Genomic DNA, 27,150 nt, shown 5'->3' on the forward strand with positions numbered 1-27,150 from the left:
GCTGTGAGCCCACCGAGCCCATGACAGAGTTGGAGACCCTGAATACAGATGAGCTCCATCCATCACCTCAACAAACAGCAGTGAACAGAAGATCCTGCACTTCAGACGCACAAACCCAGTTCAGTGCTTCTCAGTGTGAGGCGAGCCGACTTGTTTATCCATTCAGAGTGTGTAGCAGTAAGCAGGATAATGAGGCTCCAGCGATGGTTGTTTTTGCTCCAGAGCGCTGACAATCATCCTCAAGCAGAAAAAGTCAATACTCATTTTACTAATCTGCACAACTTCTACCTCAGGTTTGACCCAAAGGGGCTCAAACCTGCTCCTTCATGCATAAACGCAAACAAAGAAAGCCTTGAAAACTGAACACAGTGAGTTATTTTGCTTCTTTTTTTTCTTCAACTCGATAGCACAGTAGGTGTTCTCACTGTGATTGAGCTCAGACATAAACAGAGATAAACACAGCAAAGTCATCAACACAAACTTTGGTAAAAGTTTCCCAAAAGTTGTCCTACAAAAAAAAAGAAAGACAAGACCAATTCATCGTCAAGTCAAATTATTTTGTCTCGTCTTGCTAATTTTAAAGCTTCTAAAAGTTTCAGTAATGTCCCTCTGTAGACCTCCAGTCTCAGAGACTAAAGTTAACCTGCAAACTAAACTAAAAATGACTTCATAAGTGTGTGTTGTAGGCTTGTAGCATTATATTTAGACTGTATAAGTAGGCTAATTATAAGCTCAGCCACACAACCTCCACCAGTAACTTATGAAGTTAGCTACCCTAATCTTTAGCAGCACATAACATGTAATGTATCTAATGTAACCGTATCTAGCGGTGTTATATTATTGCTAGGAAGCTCAACATATTTTGGAGGAGAGGGTGCTGCTATACTAATGTTAGCTATATGATTATGGCCATGTTACCTAACTTTATTAGTTACAGTTGTATTAAAATATTAAGGTTGTATTTTGTACCTTGGTGTTGCTGGTGGAAGTCATGTGGCTTATCCAAACTAATGAACGACTACATCTGAGCCATGATATCGTTACAACATTACAATGGCCTACTCGCCTTTGTGACTTACAGTGTCTATAGTGGGCTCAATTTTAAGTTGGAACCATAATATTAAACGATCTAAGGAATCCATTGGTACTTGCCATGCTAGCTTGTCAGGAAGCTTGGTTAACAAACTCTCCAAAGTTAGGCAAGATTCTGGCTTGGGAAAAACTGAGATGGCCTATTTAAAAGGGGTCGCTTGACCTCTGACCTCAAGATATCTGAATGAAAGTGGATTAAATGGTTAACCAGGTGTCTACCCTGACATGCCCACTTCATGATAATGCCATGTAGTTTCTTCATGCAGTGCAAATGTGTCATTTTCACCAATTCTTAAATAGTGTATTTGGATATTTTGGCATAGTGGGGTCCCTAATCAGTCTTGGAATTGCATGAATTGAGTTGGGGTGTAAAGCTGAGATTGAAGACTTGTTGATTTAATTAGCCCAACTGTATTCATGTATGATGATGTTAGTAGCCATGTCATTACAGTGAGACCATTTTTTGAAACTTGAGCTCACGGCCAATTACATCTAACCATCAAAGAGGCCGCTAGAAACAAGATATCTCAATTCTTAGGGAATACAACTTTAAATGGAAACACATGTCCATGCATGAAAAATGTCACATTTTACAGAATGGGAAGCCAAAAAGATCACAAAATGTGCCTGATACATTATGCATTACTGTAAACCTGGAAATATAAGAGAAGCTATTATTTTGTTTTCTGGTTTATAGTTCAACGTCCCACAATGCTTTGAAGAACTGGTTGCCGTGGAGTTTTTGTCTCTCAACAGACACCTTTGGTTGCAAAACTGTCTGACAGCTTCCAAACCGAGAAATTCGGCACTTTTCACTTATTATTGGTAGAAACAAGAGCTCCAATTCTTCATCGAACTGTCAAACACACTCCTGCATAACTTTGATTCCTTCTGGCCTTCGAGCCTTATCCAGCTAGAACATACTAGAAAATAGCCTCATTATGTACTTGCAAGAATACAGCCCACACATATTCACACAAACAGCTTCCTAATGCATACAACCATCTAAACTAATCTACCACTGCCTTTGATAGGATAGAACAATACTCCTCCCCTTTGAGGTTCAACACACTGAGTAACGATGTAGGTGGTTGTGTGGGAGAAGGACATCAACCACATGAAGTCATCAAAAACGGTGACGAGCAACATCATAGCAGCATTTTTCTGTAAAATCTCTTTAAACTGCCAGAACACAGACAGAGAGTTGAAACAAGACTTCAGGGTTCAGCTCAACATCACTCTGAATCATAATGCCTGGATCATACAGATTAAGAGGGAAGGCTGCAGGATGCATCACTCGTAATGGCTTCGGGAGGAGAAATGTACAATAAAATGTGTGCTAATTCACCGGCTAAGTAATAATTGTGATATATTTGCATGAAAATGTCTCTTAATAGAGAGACCAGTAGAGCATGGGGGGAAAATCTAATTTTGTTCTGTCGTTCAAATAAAGTACACGACACAGGGATATTCATCCAAGCACCTCAGGAAATCTCATTTATTTCAAAAATGAAATACTGTATTGGATACTGGGGATTTTTTAAAATGGGAAACTCTGCATTGCACCAGTAGAGGAGCTTATAAGAAAACTATTTTTATGCAAATGAGTGTCAGAGCACAACACTGTACCTCTTGTCTTTTTGAACAAGTGCAAAATCGAGTAACGCATCAATATAATGCTTATAATATTTTTGTGTGGGACCAGATACAGAATTGTTAATTGGGTTATCATATCACAACAGTGTGGTGTTTTCTTTGGTGTTGTTCTAATGAGTGTCTTTTGGGATCCCGGTGAGAGATGATACGTTACAAGGAGTTTATCCTTTTAAAATGATTTTGACTTACGGTCAGAACAAATACAAGATTGTTTATTATTTAGTACATATCATTTCAGAAGATATTCTAATAATCCGGTTATTGTGGGAGCTGTCAAGCAAGCACTCTCTTTAGTAATGTTAAATCATTTAAGTCACATCACATCAAATGATCATAACAAGAGTGAATTTTGACTTTAAAAGATGCATTACAGTGAAGCAATACAATTCATTTAACTCATCAGATGTAAATATGTAAGCCAAATGAATCAGTCAATGCATCTGCTTGACCAACGTGCAGTATCTACTGGAATAATGATTGATTATTTTTATTAAAGCCACAATAATTGGGTTTGGAAAATGTTCCCCCCTAATGGTAATTACAAAAGGGCACTATGACACTTCTGTTTAATATCTACATGCTACCACTGGCTCAGATCATGAAAAACAACAACATATGTTACAACTTCTACGCAGACGACACACACATTTACATAACAATATCACCAGGTGACCATAGTCCAATACAAGCAATGAGTAGATGCATCCAGCAAATCAAGGATCGGACGGAGCAGAATTTTCTCCGATTAAACAAAGAAAAACTGATATAATTGTTTTTGGAGCCAAGGAAGAACGATCCAAAGTTAGCCTCCAACTTCAAATGGCAATGCTGAAAACCACGAACCAAGTCAGAAACGTAAGTGAACGTCAACAGCCACATTAAACAATTACAAAGTCAGCCTAATATCACCTAAAGAATATATCAGGGATTAAAGGACTTATACTTACACTAACTCAATCAAAGAGCAGATACTCCAGCTTTATATCTACATGGTATCTGCTAAACTACAGTGGCTTGCCCAATTCTTCAACACAATGCAATACTGCACTTCTTCACCTTGAAGGCTTTGCCGTTGTTCACTAATCTATAATCCACAGTTGTGTACAAGAGATTAATGTAAGAAATATTGTGAAGGTGAGGTGAAACATGTTTCCAGTAACCTGAGGCCAGCTGCCGCTACTGGAAGAACCGCCAAGCCATGAAGATCACGCACGAGAAAACTCCTTTCCTCCTTTACTATAACAGATGGTCTATGGAGACCTCACTGCTCTGGCACTGCAAGAACAAACATTTTATATCAGCTCCAAAGGTGGGAAATTAGATGTCGTGACCATGGCCGAGACCTATGGAGCTCTCTCCCTGTGTGTGTGTGTGTGTGTGTGTGTGTGTGTGTGTGTGTGTGTGTGTGTGTGTGTGTGTGTGTGTGTGTGTGTGTGTGTGTGTGTGTGTGTGTGTGTGTGTGTGTGTGTGTGTGTGTGTGTGTGTGTGTGTGTGTGTGTGTGTGTGTGTGTGTGTGTGTGTGTGTGTGTGCAGCCTCTTTGCGCCTTCACTAAACCACAACAGAAGCTGCAGTCACAGCATCCATAGTTGTATTTCACAGCCGTCCTCCCTCAGGAGACATTAGAAGATAAGTGCTCTTTAAAAAACTTCTCTGCAGATAATTTGATGTTCTCCATCTTCTCCTGCCTATCAAACACTCAGAGCTCAGCTTCTCCTGAGGCCTCTGTGATTTCTTTAACTAACACGGGGAAACACGTCTGTCCTTCTGTCCCTGCAGCTGTAGAGACTGTAAAAGTGTCGATGCAGCACTTTTACACTGAACTACCGTCACAGGACAGTCTAATTGGTGGTAGCTGGGGTCAAAACCCTGACAGACTCCAATTAGGCCACTGGTCAGAAATATGGGATATGGTGGGAAATATCTCCTGTCATAGCTTGCTGGTCACATCCTTCTGAACAGATTGTTCTTGAAAAATCTGATGGAGGAGAAACTTTAGTGCAAAGAGATTATAGGTGCCCGCTGCATCGATAGTAAAACTTTTGCAATTTGAAAATCCTGAATCGTCCAAACTGAAGAGTCTTTTCAGCTCACGGAAATAAAAAAAGAGAAAAACACAACTTTTACACCAGATCACAGATAAAACTGATAAAGCTTTTCACAGCAAAGAGACTCTCCGCTCTCTGTGAGAAAGATGCTGGGGATAGTGATGGAGCGGAGGATTGTAGGTGGCATAGCTCCAGACTTCTATTGCGCACATTTATTGTCTTCTTGTCTTAAATGTAGTCTTTTCCCTGAAGCTTGAAAAAGTTTATCTCAGAGTTGATAATGCACTTCACAGAAATGTAATGTCTTTGCTCTTTGTTTCTCCAGGTTAGGATTCGTCACGCTGTTGTAAGATGACCGGTCAAGACCTGAAAAGTGTCAGATGTGATCAGACTGAATCCAACTTTCTTTAAACTGAAGCTTTTTCCGTCCACAATTATTTCAAAATAGCACTGACACAAACAGCATGAATCTGTTCCTGAAACTGAGACATTAATATTTATACGAGGGCATTTGTGCAGAAAATCAGTGATCTTGGGGTTGAACATGGACACACACACTCACACTCTCTTCACAGCCAGGCGGGGTGAAATTGTAGAGGCAGTTGAGAATGTCGCAGCAGGGAAACTGACAGGGGAAACTATGAGCTACTCTTCCTCTCCTCCAACTTTAATACTCCTCTTGCAGCTCATCTTCCTCTCTTTTTCTTTTCAGTCTATCTTCAGCTTCTTTCACATTCCTCTCCTTGTTCTCTTCCTTTCTTGCTCACTTCTGCCTCTGCCTCTGCTCCTCACTTTGCTCCTCCTCTGCCTCCTGCTTTGTCTTGTGAAGTCAAACCATCTCAAAGATGTGAGGCGGTGCATCCAGAAAGCAGATGGCGGCCCAACACACACACGCACACACACACACAGCAAAGTCATTGAGGGATAAAATGAGAAAGGCAGTAGAAAATGTCACTGCAGAAATACAGAGGGAATACGACCAAAAGACTGCAGACTCTGACCCCTAAAAAGTTTATCCCCTTGTACTTTTTTCAGCTTGGTGCTTAGCTCTGATAAAACTACGTATTGTAATGCTGAAATCCACCCTCGCCTCTTCTTTAATGGCCAATGACTCAGCTATGTCCACCTCTCTAATGCAGACTGACCGGCCCTGCTTCTTCTCATCAGTAGTCGCCGCAAAGCAGCAGGCTGCAGAGCTGTGGACACCAGGTTTATTAAAATACACAACAGAGAAAACTCTAATCAGCATCAATCTCAGTGTGTAAAGAGGACAGCTAAGGGGCCTGAACTGTGGCGTCTGAAGAGATGTAGATACGGTTTGCTGTGTCCGTATCTGTGTTGCATCTGGTTTGCACACTGGAGGACACGAATCGTGCTGAGGGAAACAACGGAGCAGCCCTGCAGATCCATGTTGCCAAATGTGGGTCTGAAAAGGTGTCAATTGCAGGGCTTATGGTGACAGTGGTGATATCCAACCTGCTCTATGAGTAGCACAATGTGTACAAATGCTTTTGAGAAAAGCCAGTTTCATCTGCCAAACCCACTCAGGGAACATTGGTGTATAAGTGCCTGGGTATGAGGGACAGATGTTTTTTAAGAGATGTCACTGGTAGCCTCAAGTTTTCATCGAAACCAGAAAATCTCCATCATGTCGTCTTGTCCAATCTTTCCGTCCAAGCTCCACCATATTTAACCTCAAGACCTGTCACGGCTGGTGTAATAGCCATAAACACTCTCTCGCTTCTGATGGGTCTGAGAGTCACCTCAAAGGGATAGTTTGGATGTTTGGATGTTGGTTGGTGTGTCCCCTGTCACAGAAGCAAAGCAATATAGCCGCTGTCCGCAGGGGTACATTGCTTAACTTCCGTGTCGGGACTCTCTGCTCCTTCAAACTGGGAGCGTGCCGACCACCATCTACTGTAGGTAACACACAGACTATGACAGACTTAACCTCGCCAATTTGAAAAAAGCCTGAGAGAACCTGGGCTGGGGGATATGACTATATGCATTGTCAAAATGCCTATTGTATGCATTTTTCTGTATCGTTTCTATCGCGATGACAGAAAATAGTGTCCAAAACTGCGTCACAGCAATAATTATATCATTTGAACCATCTACAGTCTGTAACACACTGACGATGGATAAGTACTTCATACAACCACACTTCAAAACACCCAAACCATCCCTTTAATGTATATACTCAACATGTTTGATGGTGGAACCTCTGCGACCTAAAGAAAATGTCAGAATTGCTATCCTCTGCATCCACAGACACTTACACAGACTTGCAGTCATTGGTCAGATGTGTGGTTAGACAGGAGCCAGGCTTTGTTGTTCTCGCTCAACTCTGTCTCTTTTTATTCATGACAACTATTTATGCCACTTTGCACATGCACAACCCAGCGTAATTTTGTCTTCCAGGGGCGGCGGTCTGAAAATGTGTGCGGTTATACCCATATCCAAACGGTATTGAGTCTACCCCTTTACTACACTTACACAACAAATATCTACAGAGATGATGCAGGTCTCTAAATGAACCCTTAATGGACAATTATTTAAAGATATCATTGACGTCTTTTTAATCCCTTTGTTTTATCACAAAATCTAATGATTTCTTTTCTTATTATAAAAATTTACACATCTCTTTCATAGTCCGACTTTTTATGTTTGACATGCCATGAGGTGTGACGCTGAACTTTGTACACAAAATATAGAAAACTAATGGTCAATTTTTTATGAAATCCCCAGAGGAGACACCTTGATGCCAATGATCACACTCACACTGGAAAAGCTTTTTTCTCGCACCACCCACAGACCACAGTTTCACAGTACATTGCAAACATATGAACTTTGCTGAGCACACTCTAGCTCCCTGTGGATCATTCTTTATAATAATAGTTTGTGTTTGCACCAACTGCAGCAATGACTTCCCTTTGCATCTGTCTAGTCAAAGGCAATCCCTGTGGTAATAGAGAATGAAAGCGCGTGGTGACCTTGGTTATTAATGCAGTTACAGCTGGTAAGTTTAATGTCCTCGGTAAAACATCAAATTACGATAGTCATAACTAATGTATGAGCTGGTGCAAACAGAGTTGTATAAAATCCATTTGTTGAGTCTACTGTCTCAGGGTGATGGAGTATCATGACCTCAGCGGATGAAAGCTGATATTTTAGGTGGCAGCAAGTCATCTATGATGGTGAGGCTCCATTTGATAAATGGCTTCATTTTTTGGGGAGACTTCTGGGGACGGCCTTGACCAAATACGGCAGCCAGCAGGTCCCAATATCGTATGGATAGACTGCAGTCCTCGGTCCGCTCCTTGCTTAACTACCTGTTCCTGGGTTAATAAATCCAGATTCATGACTGGTGGCTTCACATCTGTAACCTTGACTTCATCAAGTCCCATTCATGGCTCCACTTTGCCTGTGCACATTTCCATAAATGACACTAAAGAAGAAATATGACGGGGGTTTATCCTCAGCTACTTTCCTTTTTCCTCATCGTGGCGCTCGCTGACGTTGCCCTCTCATGAATCATAAAGGACCAGGAGGCTTACTGGGAAGATGAGCTGCTTACACAAATGGCAATGGCTTTGTTCTTCTCAGTGCAAACAAGCAGTTCACTGAAAGGCAATAAATTCCCATGAGACAAGCCCACACCTGGAATAAGCTCTAGTTCAGTCTCCATCCTCAGCATTTTCTTCACCAGATTAATCCTGGGAACAGATGAGGGATAATTCATGAGCTCAGAGACTTAATCAAGAACCCCGAATATTCCCCCGGAGCCTCCACAGTTTAAATAACCAACTTTTTCTTTAGGCAAAATGGGCAAGTAATAACATCCATGAATACAGCCTCCAGCATCTCCATAATGTACTGTAACTCATATTACGTCCTTACACAGCCCGCAGTAGCTCAACAATCAATCCGTTCCTTAAACGCCGAGCATGTGAACAACCAAAACACGCAGATCTTACAGCCTAATTAGCTGAGACACCAAGTTCAAGGCAAATAAAATATGATTACCTGTCGATCGTGAAGTTTAATCACAGGACAACTTGGTAGAAGCCATCTGAATACAGAGGAATTTAACCTGACTGACTCACAAAAAGCTGTTGAAGTGGTGACTCAAGAGAACCAGTGAGTCAACAGGGATAAGGGGGGAAATGCAAATCAGCATACAGACACCCAGTGGGAGTGTGGTGGTGTTATCTGTCATTAGGCTATGATTATAACACACACTACAGTGGCTCTCAGACGGCTCAGAGGGGAGATAAAAACCTCAAGGAAGACTGATGAGACTGAGAGAGAAAGAGAAAGTATGCTTGAAGATGACAACTGTGAAAATGGCTCTTTTTCTGACTGATATTGTGTTTGTTTTGTTCTATAAACTCAACTACAGGCCTGTATATTAAACAATATACAGTCGAGCCAAGAAGCACATACTTATCTTGTTCCTGCATGAATATAATCTGATAAAACAATGCAGTTTCCTAATACTCAGACTACTTCTAAGCTTTTCAAACTCATACAGAGTGGTTTTCGTCTTTGATACAACCATCTTATGAAGGTTTAACAGGGCTTGACGCTAACTTTTTGTCCCCAAGGAGCAAATGTGCTCCCAAGTTAAACAACTTAGAAGCGTGTAAATAACTTTGGGTGCAATGAACATGAATCACATAATGTGTTTTTCCTTAATAAAAAGACACAAGACATTTAAAAGCAAACTGATTATTTAGATTTTGAATGCAAACAGTAGCCAAACTAGGTTTTTTTATTTCTTCTTCAAACTATATTTAATAATTATGTATGATTTAAAGTCTATAAAGGTTGAAGGTTCATTTAAAGTTGTAATCATCAAGTTATTTGTCTTTTAAGTTTCCATCTATCACAGAGTGAGTTAAAACAATGGTGATTGATCATATGACCCACTAATGAAAGCCTGTGTTTGCCTTCGCCCAGTATTCCAGTCTGCGTGTCTGTGGAGACATTCCCTCTCTAAATCAATGTTAGTGAGGCTGCAGACAGCAGTTGGTCTGCCAGCTGGACCCTTGTCAGTGCTGACTCCGCTGCATTCACTTGTATTCGTGAACTTCCAACTTCTATGTAAGGGTTGTAGTAAGGACAGAAGAGTAATAGGAACATGTGTGTGTGTATTAGAGCTTAGATCGGACCCAGAAAATCAAGCCCGACCCTAACCGAGCCTGTGCATGCTCGGTCCGAGCCCGGCCCGACACATTAACAGTAAATATGAGCCCGAGCCCGATTTCAACCCGACAATTTTTTCACTAAACAGGCTGTTATATCTTTTTTTTTTCATTCATCTTCAACCGCTTGTCCCTGTCGGGGTCACGGGGGGCTGGAGCCGATCCCAGCTGACAATGGGCGTGAGGCGGGGTCCACCCTGGAGAGGACGCCAGTCTATCACAGGGCACATAGAGACAAACAGAGAGAGACAACCATTCACACCTACGGGAAATTTTAGAGTCATCAATGAACCTAACACGTGCATGTCTTTGGACTGTGGGAGGAAACCGGAGAACCCGGAGAAAACCCACGCAGACACGGGGACAACATTCAAACTCCACACAGAAAGGCCCGAGCCGGGATGCGACCTGGAACATTCTCGCCTAGAGGCAACAGTGCTAACCGTTTGAACCACAGAATGGTATTGATCACAAAAGGATCTGAATGAAGAACCGCAAACCACACTTAGGACACATATGTCGCCACTGCCCACGACGTGTTTGAAATGCTTCCATACCTCAGACTTTCCTCCAGACTTAATAAAAGTTCATTCTTACATGTTACTGCCAAAGAGGCCGCTAGAAACAAGGTATTTCAAATCTTACGGATTATGACTTCATACTCATTTTAAAGGAATTTAACATCTTACGATCTGGGGAAGCGGCTCTCCATTTATCAGAAATGTTCCGCATGTGTTTATTCAGAGAACCAGTTATTTACATAACCTAAACTGCCGTCCACTCTATGTAAGCGTGCACATCTGGTGACGCTGCAGTGATTTACGACCACAGATAGAAAATTCACAAAAGTCTGCCTGTTAACAGGAAATAAACTTGCTGCACAGTTGAAGAAGCATGAGCAGGTGAGCAGAGATAAGTTAAAAGGGGGTTAATTGTCTCTGCAGAGTTTAACTGAACTGTCTGTCACTGCTCTGAAGCAGGTGCTGGCAATGCACGTGTCCGTGTGCTCCCTGACGCTCTCACACACACACACACACACACACACACACACACACACACACACACACACACACACACACACACACACACACACACACACACACACACACACACACACACACACACACACACACACACACACACACACACACACACACACACACACACACACACACACACACACACACACACACACACACACACACACACACACACACACACACACACACACACACACACACACACACACACACACACACACACACACACACACACACACACACACACACACACACACACACACACACACACACACACACACACACACACACACACACACACACACACACACACACACACACACACACACACCCCATGTACTGCATGTTTTTGACCCAACTGCATGCGATTATCACGCATGTCTGCATTAAATCTGAGCCCGCTACAGCCTCTTAAAGAAAGATGTCGGCCATGCTACTGCGACACGCAACATAATAACAAAATCTTGATTCTCAAGTGAAGCAATATTTTCTTACACCCCTACGCTTTAGTGCAGTAACTGTTTCTGAATATTTTTAGGAGTTCATACTTCACTGTTCAGTTTTGATTTGTCACCCGATGAGCGTTTCAGCAGAAGAACTGAATAAATATAGTGCCTCTATTAAAAAGGTATGAAAAGCTGCTCCACTTACAGAAGTGATTTAGGGCTTGCTGCTTAGACGCTGAATTATGTGAGTGAAGAAACGCAAATATCAAACCTCTCAGGACGCACTTTAGCTCCTTCAATTCATTCTGATAAACAGCTTCAGCCAGACCTTGCCCCAGGCACAGGAAACAAATGAAATTTGGAGAAAAGAGTCGACATGCACAGTTATTACGTGTGTGATATACTATTGATGGGCTCTTTTGGGAATTAAAGGCTGAACAACAAATTATTGGTTATACGAAACCTAAGATTTGTTTTTGGTTAAACTGTCCTTTGCGTCCAAAAGCACAAGGTTTTAATTTGGCTCTCTGCAGCTTGTGGTGATCAACTGTCCTCTCAATACAAACTGTTACTTCCTTCCTTGAATGTTGTAAAATGTATGTCTATGTATACACCCATGCTTCTCCTTTGAACAAGTTATAGTAAGTTAAGTATTGATGACGATCATGGTAACCCTTGTATTTATCTAATGAGGCAAAGCAGGCTGCAAACACAGTCTCAATCCACCGTCCTTCCCTCTCTTTGACATCTATATAAGTGTTAGACCCTGCTTTTGCCTTCTATTTTTTTATTCTTATGTTTTATCTACTAGATGTTGTGTGTGTTGTTTCTCTTTAAGCCGCAGTGACTCATTTCCCCCACAAGCACATTCAAGCTTCATTTCATCTCATCTCATTCTTAATTTCTTTCTCACAGGGAAGTTTTCTCCTTTTCAATCCATTGACGTATTAATGTTCATCTGTTTAACGAAATCACCCCAGCGTACCTGAAACCTTACATGGGCAATAGTGACCTGACGGTTACTGTTAAACATTCAAATCAAAATGTCACTGCATAACGATTGTAGATGCGGCATCACTGCGAATATCAATTAACCAACTGTTTAGTGTAAGTGTACTTTTCCCCTGGAAATAGTTGGCCTACTGACGATCCACAGTGATTCTCACTTTTTCCTCTCCTTGAAGCTCCTGACTTCAGCACAATCACACCATCCACACAAACACTATACACCAGAGAACAAGATGCCAGAGATCTTGAGAGGCAGTCTGGTAAAATGAAGAAAAAGTGACTTTTGACTTTACATTCAAAGACTAAAGAAATCTCTTTTTATTCCATGCATTCTTTTCCTTATCAAACCCTGGAACCTACATAAACCACAATGTTACCCCACCGCTGTTAGTTCAGACAAAAATGTGTTAAGCTAGAGGCTAATGTTGACAACATAGCTCTCTCCGGAGCCACAAAAGGCATCGTAATGTACTTTTTAACATATGCAGTAGTACTCCCAGAGAGTGCGTAAAATTGGTGCAAAATCCCATTGAAATGGGGTTTTATGGTTAAATTTATATATATTTGTTTGGATCAAAGCACATTTAGTATGAATTCATTTGTTTAAAAGGATCACCACCCACTAGGCTTCCCGGGGTCCAATCTGTATGTTCAGGAGCAGTTGGAATCCAAAGCGGTAAAAGCAAATTAATCAAAGAATCGGGAGGATTTCTGAAAGCATCTGAGGAAAAACACCAGCTAAAAATACAACGCAGCTAATTAAATCCAGTAATTAATACAGACATAAATTGAAGGTACTGCAGTGCTTGGAGAAACCGTGAAATAAATCAGCACAGAACGAGTTAGAAGAGAACAAAACTTTCTGAGGGCTCAATTAGAGACCCAGCAGAGAAGTAATAAACAGGAGAGAAAGAAGAAACACAACTAATAAAAGGAACATCTGGTGGTTTTATTCCTGCTACTCTAAACATGTTTGTTGTTTTGTTTGGATTCGTTTCTATCGAATTACACAAAACAACGTCTTTGACTGTACGTTAAATGTACATAGCGTAGTTGAACAAAACGTTGCTGTTGACAGCACATGCAAGTCGTGGTATCTGCCTTGAAAAGTCTTAAAATGGATTTAATTCTGTGTCCTCCATAGACTGTAAATATAATGGACGTAACTTCAATCCCTAGTCCTAAGCCTTCTTCAGTACAGCACGGTGTTCATTTGGTAAGTTTTGGTCCCATTTAGAGTAAAACAGATGATAAAGCATGGGATGCTAAGGGTGATGTGACGCTATTAGATCGTGAAGGCGATTAGACGTGTTGACAATCTGCCAAAGCAGTGAGATCGTAGTATCGTCTATATGGACACATTCTATCTATTGCTCTTCTATGCTCTGCACAGACGCATCAGGGTTTTTTTCCTCAGCCGAATCCCACTATTGGCTAGTCCGTCTCATGCACTGCCCTAAAGACACGCCGATCAACCAATCGTAGCAAACTACAGGCAGTGACGAGTATGTTTCATCAGACAATGAAAAGGAAACTACCGTGTCCTAACAGCACGTGAGTTTCAGACTTCCGCGTAGCATTGTCGCTGTCTATCCACAATTCATAGAATTTTTGGAACAAATTGTAAAATTTGCGCTTAAAAAACAGGTAAATGTCCCGTGCAAATGTGTACTGTGTACGTTTTGTTGACTAACTTTGACGCACTCGTAGTATGTTTTCATTTAATCATAGTTGACGGTAATGTTTTAGTCACCAAAACTCTCTCGATAAGTGTGGCACCTTGCTAACCAAGCTTTCCAAATTCTGCGTCCTGAAAATGTCCTAAATTTCTCAGAAAGCATATTCACCATGACAACAGAATTTACTTTTACATTATACCACATTAAATCCAACAGATGCTTGTAGTTATTAGAAGCAATGTTAGGTTCTTGTTCAAGGACAGCCAGGTTAATTGTCACCCTGTTTTTAAATGCTTCAGTTTTATTGTATCTACAGAAATAGGTAAAATAAACCAACACACAAATCTGGACTAAACCACTGACCAACTGATCATGATCATTTAGTCCTTTGGCTGCTGGTCTCTACGCTGCTAAACACACAATGACTCTTTCATGTTGTAATATTGGAAGGCGATTAAATGCAGAGTGACTTTGCAGCCCTGCGGGGTGGCTTGTTTCACACACTGACTTCCTTAAATCTCATCACATAAACCCCACCGCTTCACGCTTCCAACTAACAAGTCACCGGAGCGCCATCTGTCACTGCATATGTATTTCTACATTGCTGTTATTAAGTACCACCTTCATGAACACTGAGCTGTCTGCAGGGGGGGGGGGGAGATGTAAGGCTCAGTCATGAAACCTACGGATGGGATCCCGCCACCTCTGCAGTTCTAACGTGATATGCTGCTGTGGTTTATGGTCTGTGCATGATGAGTGTGCTGCTGGGTCAGGCCCTGTGAGATAAACAGATAGACAGAGAGATATAGGCAGATACAGAGAGAGAGAGAGAGAGAATGGCCAAGGCAAAGAAAGACAAACCAAATCCAAAGAGCAGTCTGGACTTCAGTGTAGATTCTTAAAGATGGAATTGTGCGTCTGCGAAGATAAACTTAAATTTCTCCGAAGCTACGCAACCAGAGGTGTTAAGGTTAAGGCTCATGTATGCTCTACGATACACATACGGCTACGGACGGAGCCTTCTGTCCGTACTCTGCTTACATTCCATCCGTATTTCTGCACACATACTGCAAGCTTGCGCATGTGCACCGATACGGACCAAACACTGCATTACCACCTGAAATCGTGGGGGCAGTGTCGGGCAGAGTGCCATGAATAGCAGGGGCGAGTAAGTCATCAAAAACCTTGACGGACATCCTGAAATACTGAAAGCGAAGTTCGACGTCAATTTCTCTCATCTGTAAAACCAATGTCTGGAATTCTCCTTCCACACTCCTGGGTGTATTTAGTGTCTCACAGACCACCACCGCCTACATCGCTGCCTGACATTTTGCCTCCTTCTCAAAAGATGCAGGATCATTATCTCTTCCATCGCTGCCATGTTTGTTGTTGTAATAAACTTTTTTTCAAACTTAACTAGAGTAACTTTTTAATCATAACGACGCCCTCGAAAAGGATGTTTTGCTCAAAGTCCATTCCAACATAGAGGACGCATGAAAGCATGAGGGCAACGACGATAAGAACGGTGATAACGTATGTCTCTATTTACGCACGAAATGGGAGCATAAATAAGCCTTTAACCGTAGCTTTCAGAGGCTGTCAGGCACAGAGGAGCTGAGATACAAATATTATATTATCATAACCATGATGACAAAGGCCCCCTAACCTAAACAAAGTACTAATTTAAACAAAACCCACTATAAGCTGTCCACATTTAACTGCAGAGCAACTTTCAAGCAAACTTTTGAAATGTCCAAAAAAAGAATTTCATATAAGGTGTGTGAGTAAATAAACACAGCTACAGCGTAGTCCAGTCACAAGTTGGCGCTATAGGCTACACATGGCTGTGATCTGCCAGTAAACAAAGTAGAAGAAGTTGAGGTTGCTAAACGGAAACACGCCTCGGTCATCTGACGGCGTTTAGGAGAGAAAAATGATGAGAAGTCGTTAGAAATGTGGTTCAATTGGGCAAGTTTTCATTGTTCTTTCATGTCAGCTAGTGGTGGCCATGTTCTATGCTGTCCGGAAATGAAGCATAACATTAAGATGGCAATAAGCCATTCTGTTTCTAATTTGTTAAGCTATGTTGTCAGTAAGACTGAAAAATATAAAAATGCATCAGCTCCGGCTGCTGGGAGACGGTATGTGCCGGAGGAACAGGAGCGACACACCACTTCAGGGATCAGCACGTGCCGCTGTGGGATTGACCTATTCCTGCGTTCCATCATGAGGACCTGTAGATTGGTTGATACAAAACCCAGTTCAGCGGGAGGGAGGTAAAAAAATTGAACATACTGAACTGTACATACAGGTATAAAACAAACAGCTATGCAAATATCTCAGGAGACATGGAGCCCTCCACAAAAAAATTACCAAAAACTGTCAAGAACCGAAATATTCATGACTGTTTACTTATTATTTGAGCAAATAGTTCTTATTTGCGCAAATACTTAATACTGAGGCGTTTTCATTTACATTGGTATTTGTAGACGTAATCCATTGTTAGCTCTGCTGAAGATGCTAGGATGGGATCAAGTACATCTTCATTATTCTTGTTGATACATGAAGTCAGGTGACCTCATGAAGCTCCAACCGCCTTCACCCTGGGCAAAAGTGTGATGAGACAGAAGAAGTACAAACACCCGTGGGGGAGGGCAGATCCTGTAAATAAACTGTCTCAGAGTCACATAGACTCTCTTTCAGGAGAAGGTTTTTGTTTGGTATACTAAAAATGCAAAGATGATGAACGGCAGCCATGTCAGCTGAAACCAAAGATGAACACCTTCGAATAAAATGCAACACACAAGTAAGCAGCAGGAGAAAATACAAGCAGAGAGATTAAGATTATGGGACATGGACATGAAAAATTGAAATTTAGTAGCCCCAAGGCTTGTCAAGAAATAGATACAAAAAAATAGTTTCAGATTAGATACTAACCTGCAAAACTAACCTAACTGGCTGCAGATAAAACATGACATAAGCTACAGCACCTCTCTCGGAGCACATGAATGCTCGTTCATCACGTTAACAACACTGGGCAGACTGAACAGAGCCATCACTGCTGCTGGAGGACCATTGAGACCAGTTTTAGTTGAAAATAAACAAAGCAAAAGTGCTTTGTTCCCCACTCGGGGAACATTGGACCCTTTTTCCAGAAAAATCTCTTATGTTCCCCGTCACATACAAAGCGGGGAACATCAGACTTTTTGCTTAAAAAGGGTCCTATGTCCCCCGCTTTTGGTTGTGACCGGGGAACATAGGACCTTTTTTTAAGAACATAGGTACACTCCCGATGTAAACAAGCCGCTAGTGCTAATAGCGGAGCTAATGTTAAGCAGCAAACGTCATTAGTCCTGCCCGTCTAACGCTAACGGATGTTAATTTAACACAAGTGACACAACTATGTGTCTGAAAATTCAACCAGCAACGAGACAGAAACAGTGGCTTCCTGCTATACCAACTCTACTTTATCAGCGAAGATAATATGGAGCCAAGTCAGCAGAAACACAGAAGATAAACAGGACTGTAGCTGAATACATTAGCATGGAGCAGATCCCTGTTTACACTGTGGAGAAACCTGACTAACAACAACTGATTCACCAACTGAATCCAAGGTTTAACCTCCTTCATGGATTCATTTAATGTCCACACAAATCCCTGAGCTCTACAAAACAATTAAACAAACAACAAGTGCTGTTATTGATGTTGTTTGTATTGTTCTAATCTTTATTTTTAAAAACGTGCCATAATTTTCCCCCCCTGGTATCAAAAATGATATAGCGTTTCAAGTACTTTCCTATGTATCGGTATGGACTTTGAAATCCTAGTATCCTGACAACCCATGGTAGCCACACAGCAGCAGGAAGGCAGAGATGCAGGTGGAGAAAGAGAAAGACAGTGGGTCTGGAGAGATCTAAAGACAGGTGCGTCGGGAGGATGATAAATGAGGAGGAAGGAAACAACAGGAAGAAAAAGACAACTAAAATACAGAAGACGTGAAAAAGCAGAAGGGAAAATAGAGAGAAACAGTTGTTTTGGTGAGACTGTAAATGGAGGAAGGACGGCTGAGGAACTCTAGTCTAACTGAATATGTAGTCTTCTCTCCTCCTCACTCATCTGTCCGACTGTAGAGGATGCAATCTGCCAATCCGGATGGGGGGGGGGGGGTATTGCACACATATGACAGAGCTAAGAAAAAGGCACAATTTGGTTAAATAAAGAACAGAAAATGAGGACGAGGGCAAGAGCTCCTTATGTCGTGGAAGATGGGAGTAAAACAGTGTAGGGATGGTGGACTTTTTCCTCGACCTGTCTCGATTTCATTGAGGTGTAAATCACGTCTCTCTCTCTCTCTCTCTCTTTCTCTCTCCCTCTCTCATTTTGACCTCCCTTTCTCTTGCTCTCCTCCCTCTCACAGGCAGGGAAGCATAACAGCTGCGCCCCACTTCATATAAGCACACCCTGACATAGCTTCAGACCTGGAAACTGCCTCATGCTGATGTCAAACATGACTCAGTGGCACTTAAGGGAATAAAGTCAAGGCACTTCCCCCATTACAGAAATGACAGAATCAAACCAGCAACTTTCTCAGTCGAACCCATCTCCCCAACCTGAACACAACCTCTTTTCCTCTCACACACCTGCACACTCTTGCTCTCTCTCCGGAGTGTGTGAGTACAAATGTGGCTCGGTCCCAGGATGCTCATCATGCTGCACTGAGCACCAAATTAACCAGAAAGAAAACAGATAACCTCGTTTTATGCACACACACAATGGAAGAACAGTGGCCATCATTCTTCTCTCATCCCTCAGAGGATAAAAACACACAGCCCAGACCTCTTAGTGCCAAACATTTAGCTCTGTGAATCACAAATGGCCTCCTGAAATGCAATGTTTTTTTAGGAGGAACTGAGATAACAGTGAGCCTGAGAATGGGTAAACACGTGCTTAAAATATAGTAATTAAAATAAAAATGCATAATGCATAAAAGTTAAAAACACTGGAGGAGGAGGCACGTTCTGCTTAAAAGTCACTGCAAAAAAAACCCCAATGACATTCATTGTTACACTGATCCAGTCCTCATAATAAATAATAATAATAATAATAATATTCACATCAAACCGTCTTAACTCTCATTTCGCATTTAAACCTGAGCGCTGATGCGCAATCGATACGCGCAAAAAAACACCTTAAAACAGAAAACTCCGCACTTTTCCCACATTAATAGCATCAGAAATGTCGCTAAATCCAAAAATCAGGGGCTTTATATGTTAATAAGCATCGGGCTGTGTCAGAATGCTGTCCCTCCGGGTCTGCGCTGCCCGGACTCACTCCGTCTCCTCCGGGGGAAGTCAAAACAAAAGCGCACAGCCTGCTCACCTTCTCCGGTTGTCCCGTACAAGCTGGAGAGAATCAGGGCGACCGGAGCGATAATCCCAGCGACTCTTTTAGTCCAAAGATCCATGATGAAGCGGGTTGAGGCTGCAGAGAAGCCCGGCGGCTGCTGGAGGAGAGAGACTGCCAACCTCTCCTCTCCAGCTCCAAGAGAGGTCTCCTCCAACCCGACTGAAGGAGGAGAGAAGGGAGAGAGAGAGGAGAGAGATAGAGAGAAGGGAGAGAGAGATGGGAGAGAGATAGAGAGAGAGAGAGAGAGAGAGAGAGAGAGAGAGATAGAGAAGGGAGAGAGAGATGGGCGAGAGAGAGAGAGGTAGGGGGGGCAGAGAGGGGGGAGAGAGAGAGAAAGAAAGAAAGAGAGAGAGAGAGAGCGAGGAGAGAGAGGTAGGGGGGGCAGAGAGGGGGGAGAGAGAGAGAAAGAGAGAGAGAGAGAGAAAGGGGGGGCAGAGAGGAGAGAGAGAGGGAAGAGAGAGAGAGAAGGGAGAGAGAGAGAGGAGGGAGGGAGAGAGAGAAAGAGAGAGAGAGAGGAGAGAGAGAGAGAGAGAGAAGGGAGAGAGGTGGGGGAGAGAGGGGGGAGAGAGAGAGGAGAGAGAGATAAGGGGGCAGAGAGGGAGAGAGGGGGTGGGGTTGAGAAGGGAGAGAGAGAGAGAAAGAGAGGGAGAGAGTAAGAGAGGGAGAGAGGTAGAGAGGGAGGGAGAGAGAGAGAAAGTGAGAGAGTGGAGAGAAATAGAGAAGGGAGAGGGAGGAGAGAGAGAGAGAGAGAAGGGAGAAAGGTGAGAGAGAGAGAGAGAGATAAAGAGAGAGAGAGAGAAAGAGAGGGAGAGAGAAAGAGAGGGAGAGAGAGAGAAGGGAGAGAGATAGAGTGAGAGAGAAAGAGAGAGAGGAGATAAATAAAGAATGGAGAGGGAGCAAGAGAAAGACAGAGAGAGGGAGAAGTGAGAGAGAGAGAGGAGGGAGAGACAGGGAGAGACAGAAAGAGAGAGAGAGAGAGAGAGAGAGAGAGAGAAGAGAGAGAGAGAGGAGGGGGAGACAGAAAGAGAGGGAGAGAGGGAGGTGGTTTTGCTGTGGTCACAGCTCCACTTCAGTGCACCTCCTCCTCTTGCAAACTCCTTGTACTGAATAAAAGCGGTTTCTAAGACCATCTGCAATGCAATGCCACACTGGGTCCTCCCGTTCTCCGTCTCCCTCTGCGTGTGCTGTTGATAAAGAATGAGCTGGGTTAGCGTTATAGAGCCAAAGGGGAAATGAGTCCCGCCGGGCACACCATCAGCTAACGTTAGTCATTAGCTAACACAAACTCACACCTCGTAGTAATGATTCAGCTCTCACTTGTGTTGTATTGTGTCCCTGTACAAAGAGCCAAAATGGAGGGAAACATTTGTGATGTGTCAGCTTGACTAAATTGGAGTCACACTAATGCAAAAATGGTGAGGACTAGCTGACTAGTTAGTTCTGAACAACTTCTCAGCTAGTTTCGAACAAGCAACAACCTCCAGGTCTGGTCTGAGAAAAGTGACGAAAACTGCAGTTCATGTAGTGGCCACTTGAGGGCTGATGCCCAAACAGAGCAAATCCCCACAGAGCCCCATGTTAAAATGCCAAACTACAGCAGACATAAACATGTTTACAGCCTGGTACACAAAACGCTTATGGTCTCTGTAGCTTATTTCATTAGCTGTAGCTTAGCTTTCATTAGGGAATGAGTCCTTACCCCAAGTGAAGGAGTTCAAGTACCTCGGGATCATGTTCATGAGTGAGGGGACGATGGAGCGTGAGTTTGGCCGGAGAATCGGAGCAGCGGGGGCGCTCTACCGCACCGTTGTGCTATCAGTCATCCAGCTAGTAAGCAAACATTTTCCAAAAATGTCTAACTATACCTCTACCCTGAATATTTAGCAATACTTCTGAAATGTAGACTACATTATTTATATAGTTACCTTTTTTTGCAGACTATAGGGAATGTCTGCCACAGTCTCTGGTCTTTTAGTGTTGCTTTTGCTGAGTGATCGCCACCGAAGTGTAAGTAGAAATAATTACTACACTTCTTGAAATCCCACTGAAGTGAAGTTTCATATTTGTCACCGGGCATTTACATGTTAAATTAGTAAAGGAAAGTGACCTTGATGAGAGAAAGCAGTAAGAACGTTTGGGCGACACTGACACTGACTGGCACAGGTGGTGGTTTACATTAAAAATGGAAATGAAGAAGACTTTACGGTATATTTTGGAGCTGTTAAAGCATGTCATTTTATTGTGAAGGACTGAAGAATGTTCCCGGCTGTTTTGACAGCATTAATGTTAATTTGGACGACCAGCAGCTCCCAGTGTTTACGGTGAGGAGACCGGGGTGTCTGACTCTGACTTGGCCAAGAGGAGCACACGGCTAACTCACCGGTGTCAGCGTCCATTTGACCCCTCTTGTAAACACAAAGCTAAATTAGGCAGTTAAAACGATACATGGTTACAAAGATAACAAGTTAGACTTTAGTTTAACACCATTAAATTAACTCAAAACATTACACATCATTTCTATTTGTAGGTTAAACAGATAGTTTGATAGAATTTAGATAAAAACTGCCCGACTGGTGACTAGTGTTGCTTTCGTCAACGAAAACGATGACGAAATATCTTCATCAACGAACCTCTATCACGTGACGAAAACTAGACGAGACGAAACGCAAATGCTGGGCATGTGACGATGACTAAGACGAACTATACAATGCAATTTTGTTGACGAATAAAAACGGGACGAAATGTCTCTTCATTTTCGTTGCCGAAAACAAAACGAAATAACGTTGTTTCGTCTCGTTTAGTCACGTTATTATTATTATCATTATTTTGTAGTTTTCTCCCAGTCTCGCGTCAGGGCGACGTCACTTCCTGAATCCCCACACACGCATTATTTGGATTCTGAAGCTGCCGCTGCTGTGGGCCACAGTTAATGTTAGTGTTAACTAAACTAAAGAAACATGAGAACAAAGTGTGACACCAGCCGGGGGTCGTGTTTGGGAGGAAAAAAGAAACACTTTCACTACACAGACGTGGAAAAGAAAACGTCATGTGTTGTGTAAAAAGAAAGAAATGCAGCCACAAAATCACAGGAAAAAACACCACGCATCTTCAGAGACACCTCAGGGCATCCCATAATGAGCTTTAGGTGAGTCAAGACATGACGTAACGATACTTTCTGTTTTATTAAGCTCATGCGACATGAGGCTACGGTTAATGTGTCGGGTTTTAACGCTAGCTTTAGACGTTAGCCACTGGAGGTGTGTGACTAGACTAAAATGCTCAGACTTTTAGTCGACTAAAACTAGACTAGACTTAAAGTAAAACAGGCGACCAAAAACAACACTGCTGGTGACACAGTTCCGCTACATTATATGAGCTCATGCTGTTAAACCTACAATCTGTCCCTGATTCCAGAACTGTTAATGATGCCCTCAACTTTGAATCTAAACAAAAAGCAATGCTCTTTCATCAAAATGGCAGCTATCACTTTTTTCCCCTCTATCCATGACAATACAGCAGAAAACATGAGAATCTGGGCTCCTTTTGACCCAAAACCAAAACAGCTGAGCTCTCTGACCATCAGTCACCAAACAGACTCTGCTAATAAGGATTGCAGGGACGGTGTTGATCAAAACAGCTCAACCACTCTGCGAGCTGAAGCTAAAGCGGTTCATCGGACATTTAGCTGTTTGGCGGTGCCTGATTACCGACCCCTGTGCGTCTTCAGTGTGACAGCAGAGGATCCTGGCTCGGTATCATGGAGCGAGGCGGAAGAAATATGTGAGATATCCATCAGGCTCAAAGAAATCGAGTTATGCAACATGATGGGAGAAACTTGTGGCATCCCTGGGTGTAAGTAGACAACGATAATAATTACCTGTGCAGCTATTACACCGCTTAATGGCCCACTTAAGAGCCAAGTCTGTAGAGTTGGCGGTTGTGCACTTTTTTATGTGGATCATAATCAGTGAAACTATCACTCAGTCATGATCATTAAAGTTAGAGAGCTTTAGGATCTATGAGTCTTCCACTCAGGGAAAACTGTCTGCATAGAAAAGAGATTTTGGAGAAAATAAGCTATTCTGTTATTTGTATTCAATATTGTATTGAATTTTAATCATGAGCACTAATATTTGTTTCATTCTGTCTGTCTCTTCCAGATCAATTTATGAGGATCTTCAAAAGCTCCTGGGCGACCACAGCGAGGAGAAAACCAGTGAGAAACACAGGAAGACATCATTTCTAAAAGATTTTGATCACTTCTTGTTTGTTGAGCTAATGAATAAATTCTCAACAGTCTTCTGAACCACTATCAAACCATCTAAGCTTTTTAAATTCCCAGCATGGGAACGCTTGCTGCTTTGGTGCTTGATTAAGGCCTTGAACTGAACTAAAAAAGGGCCCTTGGACATTTCTTCCCCCATCGTAGCCTGGTTCCAGACCTCCAAACTTTTTGAAGATTTTTGCACAGATTTGAGTGTGCATCAAGTTCCATTAAGTAGTATATAGATGCAGCACCTCATCTAAGTCTGATACAGGGTGAGCTGTATTTTGTAAAAAGTCTTTTTGGAAACGATTAAAACAATAAATTACTGATTACCCCTTAATTCACTCCTATCAAAGTAGTTAAGTTATAGCTAGCTGGCTAACCTTAGCTGGCTAACCATAGCTGGCTAACCTTAGCTGGCTAACTTTAGTTGGCTTACCTTAGCTAGCTAACCTTAGCTAGCTAACCTTAGCTGGCTAACGTTAACCGTAATCTAAGCTGGATGTTTTATAAGACCTGAAAAAGCCCTGGCTCTGAGTTTTTTCAAGTGACTATTGCAACAAAAATCCCTCTGCGGCCCCAAAAGCCTTTTCTCCGTAGGCCACCATTTTAAAAGAGACGCCTGTAGGACTGACAGACAGGACACCTCCAACTGCACACACATTGTGACTCTTTCTAGTGTGACTCTTCAACCCATGGACTTTTTATATTTGTAAAACCTTTCTCGAGCCCAGAAAAGTGAATTAAAAACCTGCAATGTCATCCCAATGTAAGACTATGAGCCAAGCAGGAACTCATGGGCGGGGCCACGAGGAGAAACATTACCGGGCATATTCATTGGGTCGAATACACAGAAGTAAACTAGGAAGCCCAGAAAGGTTTTTGTCACATGCGGTAGGCATTTAATTCTGATTGGAATGGAAAGGGCGCTATTTTCAGTCCAGCACCCTGGTCTAATAATACAGTACATCCATGAACCTAAACTAAAGGTTGGCCAACTGGCTGTGGTTTGGATGGGCAGCATGGATCTTTTGTAATTTTACAGCAGTCTATCAACATTATGCTGGTCAATCACATACAGTCTCACGGTTATGGCAGGTACTTACTCGCGCCCATGGAGTGTTCACTTAACTTCCACCAGCGTTTCTAATAACAAAGGTCGTCTGAACCTTGTACTGAATGCATTTATGAGAGAGAGGCTTTTTGTTGCATATGGTCAAGAGAAAAGCCCTGAAAACTAAGCAGAGAGGGTAGGACGTGCAGAGAGTCAGAGGAGGAATCTGATGTTAAAAACCTGAGAGTATAGACATCAGGGGATTCAGATGATAACACACCTGTTGAGAGCAAACACAGCGGGGAAATCAGATAACACTAAAGCCAGAGTCTGTGAGAAACAAGGGATCACACAGAGCATCAACACACACACTCAACGTGGGCACAGTCACACACACCTCGGTGGCCTGCAGACACACCGCACACGGAGAAACCAGCTGGCTGTCTAATGTTCAAATGAGATGGGTGAGAGATTTTAAACAATACCAACCTGAGATGCATAAAATCCCAGCGAGAGGAAACAGCAGGCTTCTGGTCGCAGGAGAGATTTAAAACCTAATCATAACCCGTGAGAGTCAAACACAATCTGTGACACGCGCAGCAGGAGAGTGACAGAGATAAGGGGAAATGGAAAATGAAAACTCCCAAAATCTTAAAGTAGGAAAAAGATGGATAGATTCAATTCAATTCAATTCAATTCAATTTTATTTATGGTGCCAAATCATAACAAAAGTTATCTCAGGACATGATGTGTGATGGGAGTTAAAACATAATTTCAGTTGCATTTCTTTTTTTGTTTTCTTTTCTTTGACACAGGAGTGATGTCAGTTAGTTTGTTTGTCAGCAGGATTTTCATAAAACTTGGAGGAAGGACATCGCATGGGCCAAGGAAGAACCCATTACATTTTGGAGCCGATCTGAGCCACAGGGTGGATACTTCTTTCTCACTCTTGTTAACATTGCGGGCATACGTGCTGCATTCATGTGGTGTCGGAATAATTGGAAAAATGGGTTCCCCACTGGGAAAATTCACACTGCATCACATTGTGAGATAGGGCGTGCTTTGACAGAGGTCTGCACTCAACGGCAGCCCTTATAGTTTTGTCAGGGGGAGATTAGCTCGATTAGTTGTTGCTGAATCTCAAAGGTTTGTTGAAATCTCTTGGTTATTCATGAACAAAACTGGGCCACAGTGGGATACCATGTGGGGAAAGCAAGAGAAATATCCTTTCTTGTCTTAGCTGACTGAACTGTGCACATTACAGAAATCTGTTTAAAATATGGACAGTTTATTATTCAGCAAGCTAAAGAAAGAGTCTTGCTAATATTAGGTCTGTATTAATGAATACTATACAGCTGCAAGAGCAAGTCGGTACACACAATAGTGCCTCAGCCTCCCTCCTTCCCAAGCACACACCAGCTTTTGTTGGAAGAAGTTTTCTCTCAAAACTTAGCCGTTGTTATTGGATGGTGAAACATCTCATCTGGTCTTGCCTCATCAGATTAAAAGATCCACACCACTCTGATGTCGGTGCATTAAATATGGAGCTGGAGTCACAATGTGGTTAACTTAGAATTATGACGGAAGTGTGTGTGAGCCAACTCACAAAAACATGCGTTAATCAACCTCCCTAACCCGACCCGCAAACCAGCAGTGTCTCTAAAGAAAATGCCTGTATGCATGCGAGTGAACGCACTACTGCACATGCAGCATTATCTTGTTCTGGTTCTGACTGTAACTGCATTTTTAAAAATATCACTAATGCATACATTCATCATTCATCTTCAACCGCTTGTCCCTATCGGGGTCGCGGGGGTGTGCCCCGTCTCACGCCCAGCTGACATCGGGCGTGAGACGGGGTACACCCTGGAGAAAGAGACAGACAACCACTCACACACACATTCACACATTTTTTATCATGTAACAACTATTAACGGAGAAATCTGGGAAAGTAACAGCTGGACATGGCTAACATTGATTAGCTCGGGGCAGTAAGGTGAAGGCATTACAACAGCTTTTTAAAACACTAAAACTGCTCAAAATAACACCAAACCTCTACAGCAGCATGATAAGAGTCCCTACACATAAAATGAGGAACCAATGGGTTCCTTCCATTTGGATTGCATTTGGTAATTGACTTGAATGGACTTTACTATGAGAGGAGCTGGTACCTGGGCCAGATGGTAAGTCCTTCAAAACACTCTTTTAATAAACACAGGATTTGCTAACTACGTTCTTGAGGCTTCGTT

General features: G+C 42.4%; 1 protein-coding gene across 1 annotated transcript in view; it reads right to left on the bottom strand.

Moving 5' to 3' along the window:
- The window catches only part of LOC310958071 (contactin-associated protein-like 4), a gene marked incomplete at both ends in the record, with an annotated part of 111,723 nt that extends 92,085 nt beyond the window's left edge, over positions 1 to 19,638 (bottom strand). Inside the window, one exon of the mRNA XM_083928875.1 lies at positions 19,554 to 19,638. Within this exon, the coding sequence (XP_083785001.1) occupies positions 19,554 to 19,638 (85 nt within the window). The remainder of the gene's footprint in view (positions 1 to 19,553) is intronic.
- Between the last annotated feature and the right edge of the window lie 7,512 nt (positions 19,639 to 27,150).

The sequence above is a fragment of the Echiichthys vipera genome, assembly GCF_963691815.1.
Source record: "Echiichthys vipera genome assembly, chromosome: 15".
NCBI classification, from domain to species: domain Eukaryota; kingdom Metazoa; phylum Chordata; class Actinopteri; order Perciformes; family Trachinidae; genus Echiichthys; species Echiichthys vipera.